Source organism: Dromiciops gliroides, chromosome 2, assembly GCF_019393635.1.
Source record: "Dromiciops gliroides isolate mDroGli1 chromosome 2, mDroGli1.pri, whole genome shotgun sequence".
Classification (NCBI taxonomy): domain Eukaryota; kingdom Metazoa; phylum Chordata; class Mammalia; order Microbiotheria; family Microbiotheriidae; genus Dromiciops; species Dromiciops gliroides.
The window spans coordinates 324,662,569-324,682,356 of NC_057862.1; the positions used below are offsets into that span (position 1 = coordinate 324,662,569).

General features: G+C 37.0%; 1 protein-coding gene across 2 annotated transcripts in view; it reads left to right on the forward strand.

Moving 5' to 3' along the window:
- The window catches only part of MRPL22 (mitochondrial ribosomal protein L22), a 44,155-nt gene that overhangs the window by 20,704 nt on the left and 3,663 nt on the right, over positions 1 to 19,788 (forward strand). For both annotated transcript variants that reach the window (XM_043981304.1, XM_043981306.1), the window contains 3 exons: positions 8,871 to 8,936; positions 11,371 to 11,448; positions 13,492 to 13,561. In XM_043981304.1, coding sequence (XP_043837239.1) covers positions 8,871 to 8,936; positions 11,371 to 11,448; positions 13,492 to 13,561 — 214 coding nt within the window. The remainder of the gene's footprint in view (positions 1 to 8,870; positions 8,937 to 11,370; positions 11,449 to 13,491; positions 13,562 to 19,788) is intronic.

Consider the following 19,788-nt stretch of genomic DNA (forward strand, 5'->3'; position numbering starts at 1 on the left):
ATTGGTCAAGAATGAAGGTATTTAAAAGAATGTGTAGCTAGTTCTAATGGCGCCTCGAAAAGAGGAGGTCTAGAGTGTTTTGAGAAGTAATAATGAGAGGTGATGAATAGACCCAGAGTCAGTATATCTAATTCTCAGTACCTGCTAGTAATTCTCCATGTTCGTAGGCAAGGGACTCTCATCTCTCCGGGTTTCAATTCCCTTACCTATAAACTGAGAGATCTGAACTAAGTGATCTCTAAAGGTCTTTCCATTTTGAATCATCTATTTTAAAAGACCCCTTTTTGTTTCTGACATAACCGAGGTCTGACATTTTCTAGGTTTTGTACGAAGGTCCCATCTATTTCTGTTTTTTAAACAAAAATCTTTCCTGATTCTTCCTCAACCCCTGCTGCTAGTGTCCTTCATATCAAAGCTACCTTTTATTTATTTTGCATTTATTCTGTGTAGACTTGTATATATATTGGATTCTATAATTAGAGCTGTAAGGAACTCTAGAGATCATTCAGTCCAGCCTTCACATTTTACAGATGAAAAGCCAAGATCTAGTGAGCAAAAGTATCCTGCTTAAGATAACATGGATGGGAAATAACAGTGACGGGATTCAAACCCAAGTCCTTTAACTCCAAATTCACCATTCTTTCCACTGTACCATATTTCCCCCCATAGAATATAAGTTCTTTGTGGCCAGGGTCTGTTCCTATTTTGTCTTTGTATCTTCAGTTTGTATCAAGCACAGTTGATTCTGAGGTTTCGCTAACTCCCAGTTCTCACAGTTTGTGGTTCTATGATTTTTAAGGTTCAAGGTGGCTACTTGGAAGGATAAAACACTTACTTAGAATATATAAATTCTAGTTTGTGTTTAAAACAGTAAACTGACGGCAGCTAGGTGGCGCAGTGGATAAAGCACTGGCCCTGGATTCAGGAGAACCTGAGTTCAAATCTGGCCTTAGACACTTGACACTTACTAGCTGTGTGACCCTGGGCAAGTCACTTAACCCTCATTGCCCTGCAAAACAAAACAAAAACAGCAAACCAATCACAGTAACTTATAGCCTTATTTCAGTACTTCAGGGATCTCTAAGTTCACCAATATGGCTGTTCCCTCCCCTAATACACATTGCAGAGATTCTCTTCAAGAGTTGTAATGGCTAAAATGTTCTCATCTCTTGGCCAACCTAGTGATAAATCTCCTGAAGTTAGGTAGATGTGAATAGATATGCAGTAAGTCCAGCACCAGGTTTATCCTCAACATCTTGGCAGGAGCTGTCAGAATTTGTGCCTTACTGGCTTCTCCTTTGTGAGCCCACAGTCATCTCTGGGTCACCCTGAGGTATAACTGCGGGAACACTTGATTATCCCACCTCATTGAGAAATCTTCCTTTTTGGAAGAGTGACAGTTGCCCACTAAATTGGGAATGAGGAATTTGGAACCCTAAATAGGTACAGAACCTTTAGTCTTATGACTTTTTTAAAAAGTATTTTATTTTATTTTTTCCAATTACATATAAAGATAGTTTTCAACATTCATTTTTATAAGATTTTGAGTTCCACATTTTTCTCCCTCCCTTCCTTTCCTCCCCCCTCCCCAAGACAGTAAGCAATCTGATATAACTTATACAGTACCATCATTTTGAACATTTTTCCTTATTAGTCATGTTGTGAGAAAATTAGAACAAAAGAGAAAAAGCCACAAGAAAGAAGAAACAAAAAAACCCAACAAAAAATGTGAAACTAGTATGCTTTGGTCTGCATTCAGACGTCATAGTTCTTTTTTCTGGATGTGGAAAGCATTTTCCGTCATGAGTATTTTGGAATCGCCTTGGATTGTTGTATTGCTGAGAAGGGCTAAGTCTATCACAGTTGATCCTCACACAAGGTTGTTGTTACTATGTACAGTGTTCTCTTGGTTCTGCTCATTTTACTCAGCATCAGTTCATGTAAATCTTTCCATGTTTTTCTTAAATCTGCCTGTTCATCATTTCTTACAACATGATACTATTCCATTATATTCATGTAGCACAACTTGTTCAGCCATTCCCCAATTGGTGGCTATCCCCTCAATTTCCAATTCTTTGCCACCACAAAAAGAGCAGCTATAAATATTTTTGTACATGTGGGTTCTTTCCCCTTTTTTATGATCTCTTTGGGATATAGACCTAGTAGCGGTATTGCTGGGTCAGAGAGTATACACAGTTTTGGGCATAGTTCCAAATTGTTCTTCATAATGGTTGGATCAATTCACAACTCCACCAACAATGCATTAGTGTTCCAGTTTTCCCACATCTTTTCCAACATTATCATTTTCCTTTTTTGTCATATTACCCATTCTGATAGGTGTGAGGTAGTACCTCAGAGTGTTTTAATTTGCATTTCTCTAATCAATAGGGATTGAGAACATTTTTTCATATAACTATAAATAGCTTTAATTTCATTTGAAAACTGCCTATTCATATCCTTAGACCATTTCTCAATTGAAGAATGACTTGTATTCTTATAAATTTGATTCAGTTCTCTATATATTTGAGAAATGAGACCTTTATCAGAAACACTGTGTGTAGAAATTGTTTCCCAACTTTCTGTTTTTCTTCTAATCTTGGTTGCATTGGTTTTATTTCTTCAAAACCTTTTTAATTTAACATAATCAAAATGATCCATTTTGCATTTCATAATGTTCTCTATCTCGTTTTTGATCATAAATTCTTCTTCTCTTCATAGATATGACAGGTAAACTATTCCTCTTCTAGTTTGCCTTTGCTGTCACCCTTTATGTCTTTGTTTTGTTTTTGGTTTTTTGCGGGGCAGTGAAGGTTAGGTGACTTCCTCTGGGTCACATAGCTAGTAAGTGTCAAGTGTCTAAGGCTGGATTTGAACCCAGGTCCTCCTGAATCTAGGGCTGGTGCTTTATCCACTGCACCACCTAGCTGCCCCCTGTCATCCTTTATGTATATACAATGTACCCATTTTGACCTTATTTTGGTATATGGTATAAGATGTCAATCTATGCCTAATTTCTGCTTCAGGCTTTTTTTGGCTATTATTATTCTCCCTCCTCCCTCCCAATTCTTCATGTAGCAAATTGATACATGGTTTTTTGGTTTTTGGAAATTATCACTTTTTTTTTTTTCCCCAGGGAGGGTTAAGTGACTTGCCCTGGGTCACACAGCTAGTAAGTGTCCAGTGTCTGATGTTGGATTTGAACTCAGGTCCTCCTGAATCCAGGGCCAGTGCTCTATCCACTGTGCCACCTAGCTGCCCCCAATTATCACATTTTTAGAGTGGAAAAGTGACTTGCTTAAGGTAACTTGTATGGCACATAGCAGTGGCAGGATTCAAAGCCAAGTCCTTTAGCGCCAAATTCTCTCCACTGTAGGTGCTGGGGTGGGTAGAACCCTAGTCTTGGAGCTGGGAATACCCGAGTTCAAATTCTTAGACACTCACTAGCTATGTGACCCTGGCCAAGTCACTTAACCCCTCAATCTCAGTTTCCTTACATGTAAAAGTTGATTATGATAGCACCTACCTCTCTAAGCTGTTATGAGGATCAAATAAGATGATGTATGTAAAGTATTTTGTAAACTTTAAAGAGCTATATAAATGCTAACTATAATATTATACATTATGTTATTATTTTCATGCAGGTCATGCCCTTTAACCATAGGTGTCCCTCAGGGTTCTATCCTGGGCCCACTTCACTTCTCCTTATACTACTTCACTTGGTAATCTCATCGTCTCCATGGATTTAATTATAAACTCTATGCTGATGAATCTTATATCTACCTCTCCTGCCCCAACCACTCTACTGATCTCCAGTCTCGCATCTCCAACTGCCTTTTAGACATCTTGAACTGGACATCCAGTTGATACCTTAGACTTATAAGCATGTCTAAAACTGATCTCATCATCTTTCCCTCTAAACCGCACCTCTCCCTGCCTCCAACTTCTCTGTTAATATTGAAGGCAACACCATCTTTCCACTCTCTCAGGCTCACAGACTAGCAGTCACGCCCTGGACTCCTCAGTACATCTCACCTCCCACATTGGAGTTGTTGTTAGGGTCTGTCAATTTCATCTTTGCAACATCTCTCAGATGCACTCCCTTCTCTCCTCTGAATTAGCTGCTGATCTAGTGCAGGTTCCCATCTCCTCACCTGGATTATTGCATTAACCTACTGGTGGGTCTGCCTGCCTAAAGTCTCTCCCCACCCCAGTCTGTCTTCCATTGAGCCACCAAAGTGATTTTCCTAAAGCATAGGTCTGACCATGTCACCTCTGTACTCAATAAACTCCAGTGGCTCCTTATTGCTTCTAGGATACAAAACCCTCTTTTTGACATTCAAAGCCCTTAATAATTGCAGAGACCTTACTCCTACCTCCCACCCATGCCAGTCTTCTTGCACTTTACTTTCCTCCATGTATTCCAAAGTCCAGGGACACTGCCCTCCTTGATGGCCAAGGACAAGGCACTCTGTCTTTCATCTTTTCATTTTCTTTTGCTCTTCCCTGTGTCTGGAATGCTCTCCTTCCTCATCTCCATCTGTTGGCTTCTTTGGCTTCTTTGAAGTCTCAATTAAAACCCATTTTTTATAGGAAGTTTTTCCCAACCCTTTGTAATCTTCGTGCCTTCTTTCTTTTAACTATTTCCTATTTTCCTTGTATATAGCTTGTTTGTATATATTTGTTTGCTTGTTTTCTCCCCCATTAATTATATTGTGAGCTCTTTGAGGGCAGAGACTGGATTTTGTATCCTTTTGTATCCCAGGCACAGTGTCAGGCACATAGTAAGTACTCTAGAAATGTTTAAATAATAAATGCTAATTGACTGACACTGATATATGCACATGTATGCTAATATATGATGTACATATGTTTTTTTTCCCCGGGGGTACTGGATCTGTGACTTGGAGAACTTGAATTTTGGAGACTTGCGCTGCTGATGCAGCCAGATGACTCTTTTCCTACCTGAGGCAGCCGGGTGGTGCAGTGGGTAGTACACTGGGCCTGGAGTCAGGAATACTTGAGTCTAAATCTGGCCTTACTTCCTGGCAGATACTTTCTAGCTGTATGACCCTGAGCAAGTCATTTAACCTCTGTTTGCCTCAGGTTCCTTATCTGTAATATGGGGATAATAATAACACCTACTTCCCAGGGTTGTTGTGAGGGTCAAATGAGATAATAATTTTCAAGCACTTAGCACAGTGCCTGGTACATAAGTAAGTGCTACATAAATGTTAGCTATTACTATTATTATTATTATTACTACCTGTAGTCTTAGTTGCCTGAGAGGCACTGAGTTAATGGTCACATTGCTAGAATCTGTCAGGGGCAAGATTTAACCTATCTTATAAAATCCATTGCTCATCCTCTTTTCACTATGCCATGCTGCCCCTCTTGATTATATATATTTATATACATAACACAGAATATATACATATGTATGCATACACACACACACACACAAATAAATCTGCATATGATCTCTCTGTGGGTATTCCCCCTACCAGTGCAGATCCCATCTTGTTCATGTGTGTCCTCTTACCCTGTATGCTTCTTGTCCATGTTCTTTAAATGTACTGTAGAGAATCTTCTTAGAGTGCACTATTTTTTCCTGTGGCTCATTTTATATTTTGTGAGGACTATTTGATCATTCAGGCTGTTCATCTGGTATCCCTTGCTTTTGCTACATGACCAGCCCGATTACTATCCCTATCATATATTTCTTGTACTCTAAACTGTGGTGGTGTTCCAAGATTTAAAATCATATAACATCACCAGCAAACTGTATCAAAAATGTGTTTTGAGTTTTTTTGGTCGATGGAGAGTGGTGGCAGGAGCAGCAGTTTGGGGTTGTTGAAGGATCTCCACAGTTTCCCCAACTAAATCCAGCCTGTTCTCTTCCTCCTATTCTGTCTAGGACCCAATCCACTGTCCTTTTGCTATATCTGTCCATGGGATATATTATACTCATGTACTAACTCAGTGGACTTGCTATCCAATCCTATGTCATAATCTGGACAATAGGGTTTGGGTTTTTTTTTTTACATTTAATTTTCACACACATTTGTGTGTATATATTTGTTGGTATGAATATGTTTACATTTGTTCAGACTTGTGAATTTATAGGTATAGGGAACTTCATAGGTGAACTTATAGGTGTAAAGAAAACTCCACCACTGCATATCAGTAGCTTTCTCCACTGTATATTTTTAGTGTCTGGAATACCAATAAGTCAAGTGAATTGTCACAGCCATCATGTATGTGAGAAATAAAATTCAGGACTTTCCCTTTTGGTGAATATATGAAGACTTTTACATTCTTGCAAGAATGGGCACACACAACCAAAAAATATATATATATATATATAGTTGAAAGAATGGGCACATACTATAAAGGAGTGGTTTGCAATTTTGCCACATCAAAATTCTCTTTTTATTCCTAAATCTAATGCAAAATCCCTCCCATCTTCTCACTGGCTGAGGACTAAGAGATGCACATTCTTCCTGAAATGTCTCTACATATTTCCCCTTAACATGTTCCCCCTCCCACTGCATACATTGCATGTTTGAAATGGCAGCAGTCTCTTCCTTTGGGGTGTTGGCAGTTAATATGTATAAACTAATTAAGCCAGCACAGTAAAAACTGGAATTAACCTTTGGCACACTAAACTAACTAAACTACTGGCCTTGGCCCCTTTTTTTTTTTTTTTTTTTTTGTGGGGCAGTGGGGGTTAAGTGACTTGCTCAGGGTCACACAGCTAGTAAGTGTCAAGTGTCTGAGGCTAGATTTGAACTCAGGTCCTCCTGAATCCAGGGCTGGTGCTTTATCCACTGCGCCACCTAGCTGCCCCCTTGAGGCCCTTTTCTACAGTTCTCCTGCCTTACCTAGACTCCCTCCCTGTCTCGTTTTTTTCTGAGGTAACAGCATTTTTCTGGTGTGACACTATTTGATTTCTCTCAATGTATAAGAAGAGCAACTTGAACCCTCATCTTTCTGACTCAGGCCTTCCTCTGTTCACTATGCCACATTTTCTCCCTGTGTATTTTTTTCTTGTGTTAAGAATAAATTAAATTTTTTTTTAAAAGTTGATTCATCATTTTAGGACAAAAACTTTCTTTTTTCCCCACTTAATAGTATTTTATTTTTTTCTCCAATTACATGTAAAAATAGTTTATAACATTCATTTTTTGGGGGTGGGGTGGACAATGAGGGTTAAGTGACTTGCCCAATGGTCACACAGCTAGTAAGTGTTGAATGTCTGAGTCCGGATTTGAACTCAGGTCCTCCTGAATCCAGGGCCGGTGCTCTATCTACTGTGCCACCTAGCTGCCCCCTACAACATTCATTTTTGAAAGATTTTGAGTTCCACATTTTTTCCCCTTTTTTGCCTTACCCCTCCCCAAGACAACAAACAATCTGATATAGGTTATACATGTTCAATCATGTTAAACATATTTCCACATTAGTCATGTTGTAAAAGAAGAATCAGAACAAAAGGGGAAAACCACAAGAAAGAAAAAGAACAAAAAACAACAAAAAAGTGAAAATGATATGCTTCAATCTGCATTTAGATTCCATAGTTCTTTGGATATGGAGAGCATTTTCCATCATGTATCTTTTGGAATTGTCTTGGATCATTGTATTGCTGAGAGCTAAGTCTTATCATAGTTGATCATCAAAAAATGTTGCTGTTACTATGTATAATGTTCTGGTTCTAATCACTTTACTCAGCATCAGTTCATGTAAGTCTAGGTTTTTCTGAAATTTGCCTGCTCATCATTTCTTATAGAACAATAGTACTCCATTACATTCAGAAACCACAACTTGTTTAGCCATTCCCCAATTGATGGGCATCTAGGGTAGTACTTTCAAATACAGCCCAAGAAGCATTTTCACATTAAACATATCCTTATTTTTTAACCTTTTGTGACTTTTTTTATGCAACTGAATATTTGTTACATCATAATTTGTTCTAATTATTGTAAAAATTTAAATGTAAAAAGGTTAAAGGGAAAAAGAAATTAAGAATTATTGAAATGTGCATACTGTTGTGGAAGCATATTAAAAACTTCCTTTCTAGTTCAACCGAAATATCAAGAAATAACATCTCTGTTCTAAAAGCACTTTCCAGATTCCTACCCTACCCCTCCCCAAAAGGTGAATAATAGGACAAAAGGCTTTAATTAAGAAAATTAATTGAATGGTAACCAAGCCTAAAATAAAGATAGTTAAATCAATCAACAAACAAATACATGAACAAACAAGCAAAAAAAAATAAAAATAAGACAAAGTAGATAAAGTAAACATTTAATAAATAAATTTGTCTTTTTAAGATCTTTGCCTTCCTCACTCCCTGAAGTGATTGAGCTACTGATTCATCTAAGTGCTATCTTTTCTTTCCCCTTTTCCTGAAGAAAGATATTTCCTTTAGAGAAGATAGCTTCTCTATTCAGAATAAAGGATTAAATTGATTACAAAGAGAGGTCCAAAAGGGAATTGGAATAGTGACTACTGTTAGGAGATTACTAAAACATTAACCTAAAACTGTATTCTCATATATTATGATCTTTTCCTTATTTAATTCATATAAAATGTTACCGTACTTTATCTTGGGAGGAGGATATATCTGAGAGGATGGGGGTAGTATATTGGTTTGGATATGTGTCTGAGGTAGAAATGACTTGGATAATAGATTAATGTTAAATAAAAATGTTTCTGACAGATGTGTCTAAGACACAAATTACAGAATTAATATTTTTTTTCCTTTATACCATTTCTTGGGAGTGTCTCCTTAACTATGTGATTAGAGCAGTAATAACTATACGTTCTCATTATTTGGAACATTTACCAAAATTTTAAAAATCTTTTTCCAGGAAATATACCACTGTCGAAGACAAATAAAATACAGCAAAGACAAGATGTGGTACTTAGCAAAATTGGTAAGATAAAAATGATTGACTAGAATGTGAAGTATTTAAGAAAGGAAGCAATGGATTTTAATGCCTATGTTTTGAAAAGTTATATACCTTAGAATAGACAAGATTGATTAAAAAAAAAATCTAACTTGAGAAAATAGCTGAGCCTTTTTGATGGTTTATTTCTAAAAAACAAAAATAAAGGAGTGAAGGTTTAGTTCTATTCACACAAGTTTAATAGAGCTAGCTAGAAAGAAATTCTTGTTTATTAAGTTAATGACTTTCCTTAATATTTAGAATTACATATGACTTTTCTGAGAAACCAAGTCACAGTAACTTTCGACAGTAGACCAGATATGACCTAAAGTTTAAGCTAAAGATCCGCAGAAACAATTTGGGGATCCTGGGTAGATAACTGTGAGAGTCTTGAAAGCAGTTTTAGGAGGCCTTGACTCTCAGCAATCAATCTTCACAGTTGATACTTCCCTGATTTGTTATCTGGGAAATGAGATTATGTATAAAGGAGTCTAAAAGAAAAAATATAGGCAATTCCCCTTCTCTGTGAGAAGAGGAACTGGCCTGTTTCTTAATCTGTAGCAGTTTTTCCAATTCCTTTGACAGCTTATATGCACTATCTGCCATAGATTCTATGAATTTTGTTTTTGTTGATGTTTAATCATATCTACTTTGCGACCCCATTTCGTGTTTTTTTGGCAAAAATAGTATGGTGGTTTGCCATTTCCTTTTCCAGCTCATTTTATAGTTGAGAAAGCTGAGGCAAACAGGGTTAAGTGACTTGCCCAGGATTACACAGCTAGTCATTGTCTGAGGCCAGATTTGTACTCAGGAAAATGAACCTGTTCTCTAGGCTCTGTCCACTGGGACTATCCACTGTACCACCTAGCTGCCCTGAATTTTGTATTAGTATTTACTAAATAGGTATATCTTAGCAGTAATAGCAAAGTTTATCCTTAAATATATATAAGGTAGAAGAATGATTTTGAACTAAGGATGCTTATGTTTCTTTGTTTACTCCCTTTTCTTCTATTTTGGGGGGATTAAATTGCTGCCTTTTGAGGTTGTTTGTATTAAATAAGACTTACTTTACATTCGATAATTTAATACAACAAACTTTTTTTTTTTTTTTGGTGAGGCAATTGGGGTTAAATGAGTTGCCCAGGGTCACACAGCTAGTAAGTGTTAAGTGTCTGAGGCTGGATTTGAACTCAGGTCCTCCGGACTCCAGGGCCAGTACTCTATCCACTGTGCCACCTAGCTGCCCCACAACAAACTTTTATTACATACTATGTGAAAAATACTATGGTAAGAATTGATGATACAATGGTAGATATAAACATAGACCCTGTTCTGAAGGAGCTTCCATTTTCCTTCAATTTGTGAATTCCTGCTTGGGACTACCATTTAAGGAAGAGCTGGAGGTCAGCCCTCAGTGCTGACTTCTCTCCTGGCTCTGCTTCTAATTCTGACTGGATTTTTCAGCCTTGCCTTATCTCCCTCCTCCTCACTTCCATCTCCTAGCTCATTTTATGTGTTGTCTTCCCAGATTATAGAGGCTCTTAAAAGATCAGTTCATTTTTGATTCAGTAGGAAATGAAGACTCTTTGAAGGGCTTTGAATAGAAAAATGATATGTTCATGGTACTGTGTTAAAAGGATTATTTAGAGAACTTAATGAAAAATTAGAGAGGGGACAAACTAGAGTTAGGCAGCCTGGGTAGGAAGTCCTTATAGTAATCTAGATAAGAAGGGAAGTCTTAAATTAAGATAGCTTATTAAGTGCTTATTATATGCCAGGCATTGTATCAAATGCTGGGGATATAATTAAAAGCAAAAAAAACCCGAAAAAACCATTCCTATCCTCAAGGAGCTTATATTCTATTGGAGTAAGACAACACATAAAAGGAAGCTGAAAAGGTGGGGTTAGGAGAGCAAGTGGAAAAAGAATTCTGGAGAATCATGAGCAGAGCCCTGAGAGGAATGAAGGAGTGAACATAACTACCTTGGGTACTTACCTAGTAATGGAGGTTCTGGGAGGAATTAGCCAATCAGAGGAAGGGGCCACAGGTAGAATGATCTTTCAGGGTGAGAAAGCTTTTGAGCCATGGTGGAGAAAGAAGTTCAGTGAGCTTGGCCAGGTTGGGCCTATCTCCCAAATGGAGGCCCTTTGACCCCCTTTTCAGCTTTCTTCTATAGGTTCACTTTTGCTGAAGGAATGAAGTGGGAGTGTCTTCTTATATTTCTTTTTTGGGGCCATACTGGGTTCTTTTCTGGAGATAATAGGCACAGAGTAGGCACTTAATAAACATTTATTGAGTGATTGATTGGAATTCTAGTCAGAGATAGTCATTAGATTTTGGAAATCAGCAATGATGGAAAGGATGATTGCCTTTTCTAATTGTGCCTTTTTTTTTTTTTTTTGGACCACTTTATAATTCTAGATAAGAGGAATGTCCATTGATCAGGCCCTTGCCCAAATGGAATTCAGTGACAAGAAGGGAGCAAAAATAATCAAAGAGGTAAATTTGGTGGAGTTTTTTCCTTTTCCTTTTTGTAACTCTAAATACTAATGTTATTGAGTCCTAAAGGTCCCTAAGTTTCTTGCCTTCAGTGCTTTAAGGAACACCGAATTGGAGTTTGGTAGTTGTGGGAATTAAGAAAACTTTTATGCTGTGTGTGTTGTACATTTTTCTATATGTACCTTCTTTATATTATGTGTTGACTTTTTAATGCCAATAATCATTAGAGGGAGCTAGAATCCTTGTATTCAGCTGACATGTTTTCTACAGATATAGGTTTTAGAACTAGTATCTTTGGAGCTTGTAGTTATAGTCCTTATTTTAATTCTACTGAGTCATCCATGGTGTACTAGTTCCCATGAAACAAAGTAGTCTTCTGAGTATTGCCCCTTGCCATCTGGAGACATCAGGTTGCAGCATTAAATTCTACTTCTTTAATTGGTTTTCACCTAGAATTAGTTTTCATTCTTTTGATTTTGCACCTGTTTTTCTTAAGACAGTTGTTAACCAAGAACATTCTTTTAAGAAGTCACTTAAAAATATTTGTCTTCTGTACTCATTTATTTATCCAGTAAAAATTTATTAAGTTTTTCCTATGTTCAGCATGTTGTGCTGGGTCTTGGGATATATTAAGATAAACAAAAGATAATTTCTGCCCTCATAAAACATACATCTAGTATTTTTTTTTATTTAATTTTTTGAGGGGCAATGAGGGTTAAGTGACTTGCCCAGGGTCACACAGCTAGTAAGTGCCATGTGTCCGAGGTTGGATTTGAACTCAGGTCCTCCTGAATCCAGGGCCAGTGCTTTATCCACTGCGCCACATCTAGTATTAATAAAACATTTATTGAATACCTACTGTCTATGCCAAGGAGTAACTACATGTTGTATCATTAATTTTTTTTAATTTGTATCTTTTGTTTTTACATTACTAGAATTTCTGCTTTTGTCTTCCTTGCCCCTCTATGAAAGAGCCATCTCATATAACAAATAGTTTTTCTCTAAATTAAAAAAAAGAAAAAAGAGGATCAGAACCCCCTCCCAAAAAACTGACATCAAAAAAAGTGCAAATATATGCATTGTGTCCTATCGAAGGGCCTCCTCCCTCTGCAAAGGAGTAACTCTTTGGGGCCATGCTAGTTCTTCATAATTTTGCAGCGTTCACTTTGGATTGTTTTGTGGCAATTCCCTCCATTTCCTTTGTTGTTGTCATTGTGTATATTGTTTTCTTGACTTTGCTTACTTCACTCTGCATCAAATTGTGAAATAGATGTTGTATGTTTAAAAGGAACGAAGGATCATGCCATGTAACATGACCATATTTCGACCTACTTTGTAATTTTTGTTCTGCAGAAAGTTCTCAGTTCAAAAATATTCCTGCAGTTCTTATTTAGTTTTTGGCTTTTAAGAAAAAATTCTTAAATATAATTTTTGAGAACTGCTGCTAATGGCTACTTTGAATCTAGAGTTTAAAGAGTGAATGTCAAATAATTTAAAGCTATTATTTAGCTTTTTGGCTTCTTAAAAGCTGTGAAGCTAACTTTCTGATAAGTCCCTAACTTACAGAAATGATGTTCAGTACCCTAGGGTCCTGCTTGCAATTGCTACTATCTTTTCCTTTATAGATTGCCTTTTCCTATGAAATCTTAAGCAGTATAGCTAGCTGATATTCCTTGCATTTACAAATCTTGTCTAAAGAAGAAAAACTCCTGTCTCTCCTCCTGTTATTTCAAAATTCCTTTAAAAAAACTGACCGTTCTGTGGATGTACCTAATTGGTGGTCTTGTTTGTTTGTTTGTTTGTTTTTTAGTGAGGCAATTGGGGTTAAGTGACTTGCCCAGGGTCACACAGCTAGTAAGTGTCAAGTGTCTGAGGCCGGATTTGAACTCAGGTACTCCTGAATCCAGGGCCGGTGCTTTATCCACTGCGCCACCTAGCTGCCCCCGGTGGTCTTATTATAGAGTTAACAACAGGAAGCAAGAAACTACATTCTATTTTAAGTCATGGTCACCAGTATTAACTCTTTTGTTTTCTTTGTTATAGGTTCTCTTAGAAGCACAAGACATGGCAGTGAGAGACCACAATGTAGAGTTCAGATCCAATCTGTACATAGGTAAAGGATTTGATATTTTTGGTACTGAAAAATGTCTTACATTAGTGATCCCAAGTGCCTTTACAAATAAGATTCTTTCATGTCTGGCAACTTAAGCCTGAGTGTAGCTGCTAAAAATTGTAGTTAATGGTCAATCTTAGAAGGATAACAATGTTAGCCAGAAACAAATGTTAATAACTAGAGTGCATAATTCTTCTGTGTTGTTGTTGTTGTTGTTGTTGTTGTTGTTGTTGTTTGGCCAGGGCAATGAGGGTTAAGTGACTTGCCCAAGGTCACACAACTAGTAAGTATCAGATGTCTGAAGCTAGATTTGAACTCAGGTCCTCCTGAATCCAGGTCTGGTGCTTTATCCACTGTGCCACTTAGCTACCCCCATCTTCTGTGTTTTTTTAATGACTGAGGTAATGTAGGCCATGAAACTTATAGCCAGTAATTATGATAAATAATCAGCACTGGTCTGGTACTTCAGTTAATTTGATTAGCTGGTTGTAGCTTTAAAAATCTTCCTTTTTATTATTATGAAATTGGCAAATATCAAGAAACACATTTTCCCATATAAAGAAGAACAGAAAGGGGCAGCTAGGTGGCACAGTGGCTAGAGCACCGGCCCTGGAGTCAGGAGTACCTGAGTTCAAATCCGGCTTCATACACTTGACACTAGCTGTGTGACCCTGGGCAAGTTACTTAACCCCAATTGCCTCACTAAAAACAAAACAAAACAAACAAACAAAAGAAGAACAGAAAAAGAGGACCGCATATGAAAGCATTATGTCTACTACATACAATGGAGTTGGGTGGGGGAGGGTATTTTTTCCATTTAATATGCTATTTTCAAACTCTACCCTTCTTGTTGTATTAGTTGACTTTTCCTTCCAAACTTTGTTCTGTTTTCTTCGTATTTATTAAATGATTGATTGAAGCTTTTTTCTTCATTTCTTCTTTTTTGCTATCACTATCACTCCCCATTCATTTTCCCCTATTAACTTTTCCAATCATCCCAAGCCTTTTTTATAACAAATAAGCATAATCAAATAAAAAAAATGAGTATTGGCCATGTCCACAAATACATATTTCTTTCTTTACTTCTGGTATATTACCTCTCTGTTAAGAGGTGGTAACCAGAAATAATTGTTGGTCTCCTGGAATTATGATTGATTCTCACATTGATCATAGTAGTCCTTATGCCTTTCCCAGTTTCCATTATATAAATTTTCTCTGGTTTTGTTCATTTCATTCTCTGTTAGTTCATAGAAGACCTGCCAAGTTTCTGTGAATTAATTTCTTGTCATTTGTTACAGCACAATAATATTGCTTTACATATATAAATAAATAAACATACACACATGTATAATATTTTCATTTATATCCTAGTTGATGGGCACCTACTTTTCTGCTGTTTCTTTACTACAACAAAAATTGCTGCTATAAATATTTTTGTACATGAGTTCTTTTCCTCTGTCTGAGCTCTTGCAGTACATAATTATAAAATAATAGTTAGCATGTATACAGTGCATTAAAGTTTGCAAGGTACTCTACATACTATATTCTTTGATCTTCACAACAACCTAGGGAGGTGGATGCTATTGTTATCTCCATTTTACAGATGAGGAAACTAAGGCTGAGAGGGGTTAGGTGACTTGCCCAAGAACATACAACCTGAATCTCTGAGGCAGTATTTGAACTCAGATCTTCCTGACTCCAGGCCTAGGACTCTTATCTACTGCACCACCTAGATGCCTGATAGTGGTAGCACTTGGCCAAAGGATATGCCCAGTTTAGTTGGTCTGCTTTTTTTTTTTGCATTTTCCTTTTATTGTTTTCCAAAATATATGTAAAAACAAATTTTGACATCAATTTTTAAAAACTTTGTGTTCCAACTTCTGTTCCTCCCTCCCTTCCCACCCCTGCTTTTTTTTAAGTAAGGGTTCTTAACCCTTTTTGTGTAATGGACCTCTTAGGCAGTCTGCTGAAGCTTACAGATTCTTCAAAATAATGTTTTTCAGTGCATAAAGTAAAATACATAGGATTACAAAGAAAACCAATTCTATTGAAATGCAGTTTATTGAAATAGTTTAAAAAACAATTACTGTAAGTTTGAAAAAAGAACAAGTGTTAGTGGTCAGTCCCTTCAGCACTGAGTTTAGTTAATTGCAGGGTATGGACAAGCAGCCTAAATAGCAGTTCATCATTCTGGATCCTAGACATAGGTGACAATACAGTAGGCCTGTAAAAAAAGAAAAAAACAAAACCCCAGGAACATTTTTATGGCATTAAGGACCACCATTCTAAACATTAGGGGACTAGGTGGAAAAGTAGTGATCCTGCTGATTTTTTTTTTCATTGAGGCTAATTCCTACAGGATAGAGGAGTATTGCTGATTCAGTAACCCAGGGCTTAGGGTTTTATCACTATTTCAAGATAAAATCCTCCTTGCAGAAAGCACAGAAGCATGAACTTAGGATGAGTAGTACATGTCTTCTCTGTCTCATGGGAAAGGCAGAGGTTGGGGGCAAACTGCTTCCTAAAAAACCAGAACATCAACAAAAAAATAGAACTCAAGACATAAAGTATTTGTCTATCACAGAGAAAGTAAATAGAGACCATAGAGGATTTAGGCCTTTCAAATCAAATATAACTGCTGTCCACCCTAATGTAATTTAAAGAATACTTAAAGCATGACAGATGATTTTAAAATGATTTCTTGTCAGGCCAATAGAAGGAATAAAGTACCAGTAGTAAAGGTTCTTTTTATCTTTAATTATTATCCTTTCAGTTAGAAGCATCAACCTTAACAATGCCCTTAACTATTTGAATAGTAAAATCTGTTAGATTTTAAATATCAGTGTGGCTTGCAGTGAGCAAATGACAACAAAATATTTGTATTTCTCTTCTCTCAAATCATGACACTTTATTCAGTTGGAAACATTTGTTGATCACTTGATGTGTGGAAGACATAGTAAGAAGAAATAAGAAGAAAGCAGCAAAGTATCTGCTCCTGGCATTTACTTAATGTCTGGTAGAGGAGATAACCATGTGCATAAATAAATGTAATACAGGTTATAATGTGAAAATGTAGTAAGAAACTAAGATGTTTCGCTGGTACCTGAAATTCAAAATATCCAAAACTAAAGTCATCTCCCTTAGATCTGACCTTTTGCTTGACTCCTCTATTTCTGTTAATGGAACCCACTATCCTACCAGTTATCTGAGCTGAAAACCAGCTTTCTTCTTTCCTCTTTTTCACCCTTCATGCCATGTACTCTTGATTCTCCCATCATAATATCTCACTCATGTCCCCATCCTCACTGCAACAGCCCTAGAGTCAGCCCTTACTACACCTGCCTAGACTATTGTAATAGTCTCCTAACTGGCCTCCTTGACTTCATTCTCTCTTTGTAATCCATCCTTAACAGGATTACCAACATAATCCTCCTTAATGCTTAGCCCTCATCGTGATAAATGTGGATTGATTAGTCTGATCTCAAAGACTTTCTACAATCTGTTCTTCCTCATCTATTTCTCCATGTCCTGGTCAAATTAGACCACCAGTTATTTCTCCTAATCTTGTCTTTCATCCTTTTGCTTATGCAGTTTAAAGTGATCTTTACTTCCTCAAATTTTCCTGAAGCAAAATGTAGAGACTGTCATTTTTCATTGTATCCTCAGAGTCTTTTATATACTAATTATTTGATAAATGTTTTTTGAATAAGAAAAAACCCCACTAAATTTAGAGGAAGAACTTCCAACTCAGGAACAGAGAAGTTTTTTTGTTTTTTTGTTTTTGTGGGGCAATTGGGGTTAAATGACTTGCCCAGGCTCACACAGCTAGTAAGTGTTAAGTGTCTGAGGCCAGATTTGACCTCAGGTCCTCCTGAATCCAGGGCCAGTGCTCTATCCACTGTACCACCTAGCTGCCCCCAAACAGAGAAGTTTTTATGAAGAAGGTGGCATTCAAACAGTACCTTGAAGGTTGGGTAGGAATTGGATAGGTATAGCTCGGGGGTGGGAAGTGGTAAGGGATGATATTCCAGGTGGAAGAAACAACATGTGCAAAAGCATAGAGGTGGTAAAGCCACTGGGTATGTTTGACATGTAAGTTGTTTAGTTTGCCTAGAATTTATGATATGAGAAGCAGCATATTATAGTGGGTAGAGCACTGGACATGGAATTAGGAAAATTTGGGTTCGTATCTTGCTAGCTGTGTGAAACCGACCAAACACTTAGTCTCTCTGGTCTTCAGTATCTTCATCTGTAAAATGAGGGGGTTGCATTCAGGGACCTGTAAGGCCCCTTCCAGCTCTAAAAATAGAATCCTATGATCCTTTGTATGGGAAGAGAAATAGTGAGAGATAAGATTGGAAAGGTAAATTTGACCTCAAATTGTGAAGTGTCTTAAATTCAAGGCTTAATATTTCAGACTTTATTTGGCATTCCACTGATCCAGTTTTTGAGCTAGGGTATGTTATGTGATAAGAGCTATATTTTAATGACAGTGCTTTGGTAGGAGCATGTAGGGTGGATTGATGAGGGGATAAACAAAGGCGCAGGAGACTGTGATGAGAGGTCAGATATTCAGGCATCATCTTTGATTTTGTATTCCTGATGGATATCAAATGAAATAATGTAAGTGAAAGTGCTTTGAAAGCTATAAAGTGCTTATATAATTGTAAGGGATGTTTTGCAAGCAAGCTCCTTCCCTCCAAGGAGTCCAACATTTATTACAAAGCTTCCCTGGGCCTCTCACTACCATTCTTAGGTAAAGTAGTTGAAGCTGTTGTTTTCCCCTAACTTCAGCAGCAATTACCACTGACCTCAGCAGTTTTGTAATCAAACAAAGATGTTGATGCCTAAGCAAAAAATTCTCAATCTGCCAAGGCTGTATTATACTGTAAGATGAATTTTTATTGAACAATATTTGAGCTTCAAAAAAAAAGATCCAAAAGTATGTCCCTTTATACAGAAAAATAGACTGAACCACTGAAAGGAAATTAGTTAGAAGCCTTTTTAGAACTTTTCAGAAATAGACTGAAAAAATAATCCAAAATTCCATTTATTTGTCTCAGTACTGCTTTCCTAAAGCAGCTGTTTATTCTAGGTGAAATGAAATCTGATTCCTGCTAACCTGGAATTGATAGAGGTAACTACACCTACTTCTAGAATTCAATTAAATTGTGACTTTCCATTGAAACATCCTATTTTAAATCAGGTTCCTGTATTACTAATTATATTCTGGCACATGCACAGGGAAATCAAAATGGCAACTCAGATGACTGCAGGGCCATGGTAGTTAATCATAAGCAGTTTCCTATAGGAACAGCATGAATAAATAATAGTAGGGAATGCCCAGAAACTCAGCAGGAGATGAGGTGGATGAGGAGCGAGAGAATTTTCTTAAACTCCTTTAGTGACCTTTCTTGCTTTATGACTCTGAATACAAAACCAGATTGAAATAATTCTATTCAGTTCCATAGGAAGATGTTTCTTAGCTGGTGGTAATTGAATTCTAAGGAAATCAAAGTGATCATAAATTCCTGTAAATAGTGAGCTTTTTATATAATCAGAATAACCCAACCTAATTATTTGTATCTCAGGTGAGGGAAGAAGGTCAAATATACTTATAAGGCAATAGTGTATTTATCTGGACCTCTGAAAGGACCTATTGGCAATTCCATACCTTTCTTGGCCATATTTAACCCTCAAGCTGCTTTGTGAGAAGTACTTCACTCTAGGTTATCAAAGTAGATCAAATTGAATTCATGTATGGAGTGGAAGGAGCCCAGGATTTAAGTCAGGAGATCTGGGTTCCACTGGGTACTAGCTGTGGGACCTCAAGAAAACTCTTAAGCCTGTTGGGGACTCATCCTCTTCATCTGCCACATTGAAATAACAATACTTAAACTACCTGTTTCATAGAATTGAGAATCAAATGAGATAATGAATGTAAAGTCCTTTGAAAACCTAAAAGTGCTATCTGAATTAAGCCAATATTATTATCCTTCAGTTTTTGATGCCTTTCATTTGCTGGGTGATTGGCTATCTGATTCCACAAAGAATGGAATTGAGACTGTTAACCCAAGACATATGGTATTATTTACTAATACACCTACTTACTTGGTAAGTAGTCATATATAATGACTTTGGGCAAATTACTTATCCTTCCTGGCCCTCAGTTTCATTACAATGAAGGGATGGGTCTATATGGCCTCTAAGTTTCCTTCTAATTCTAG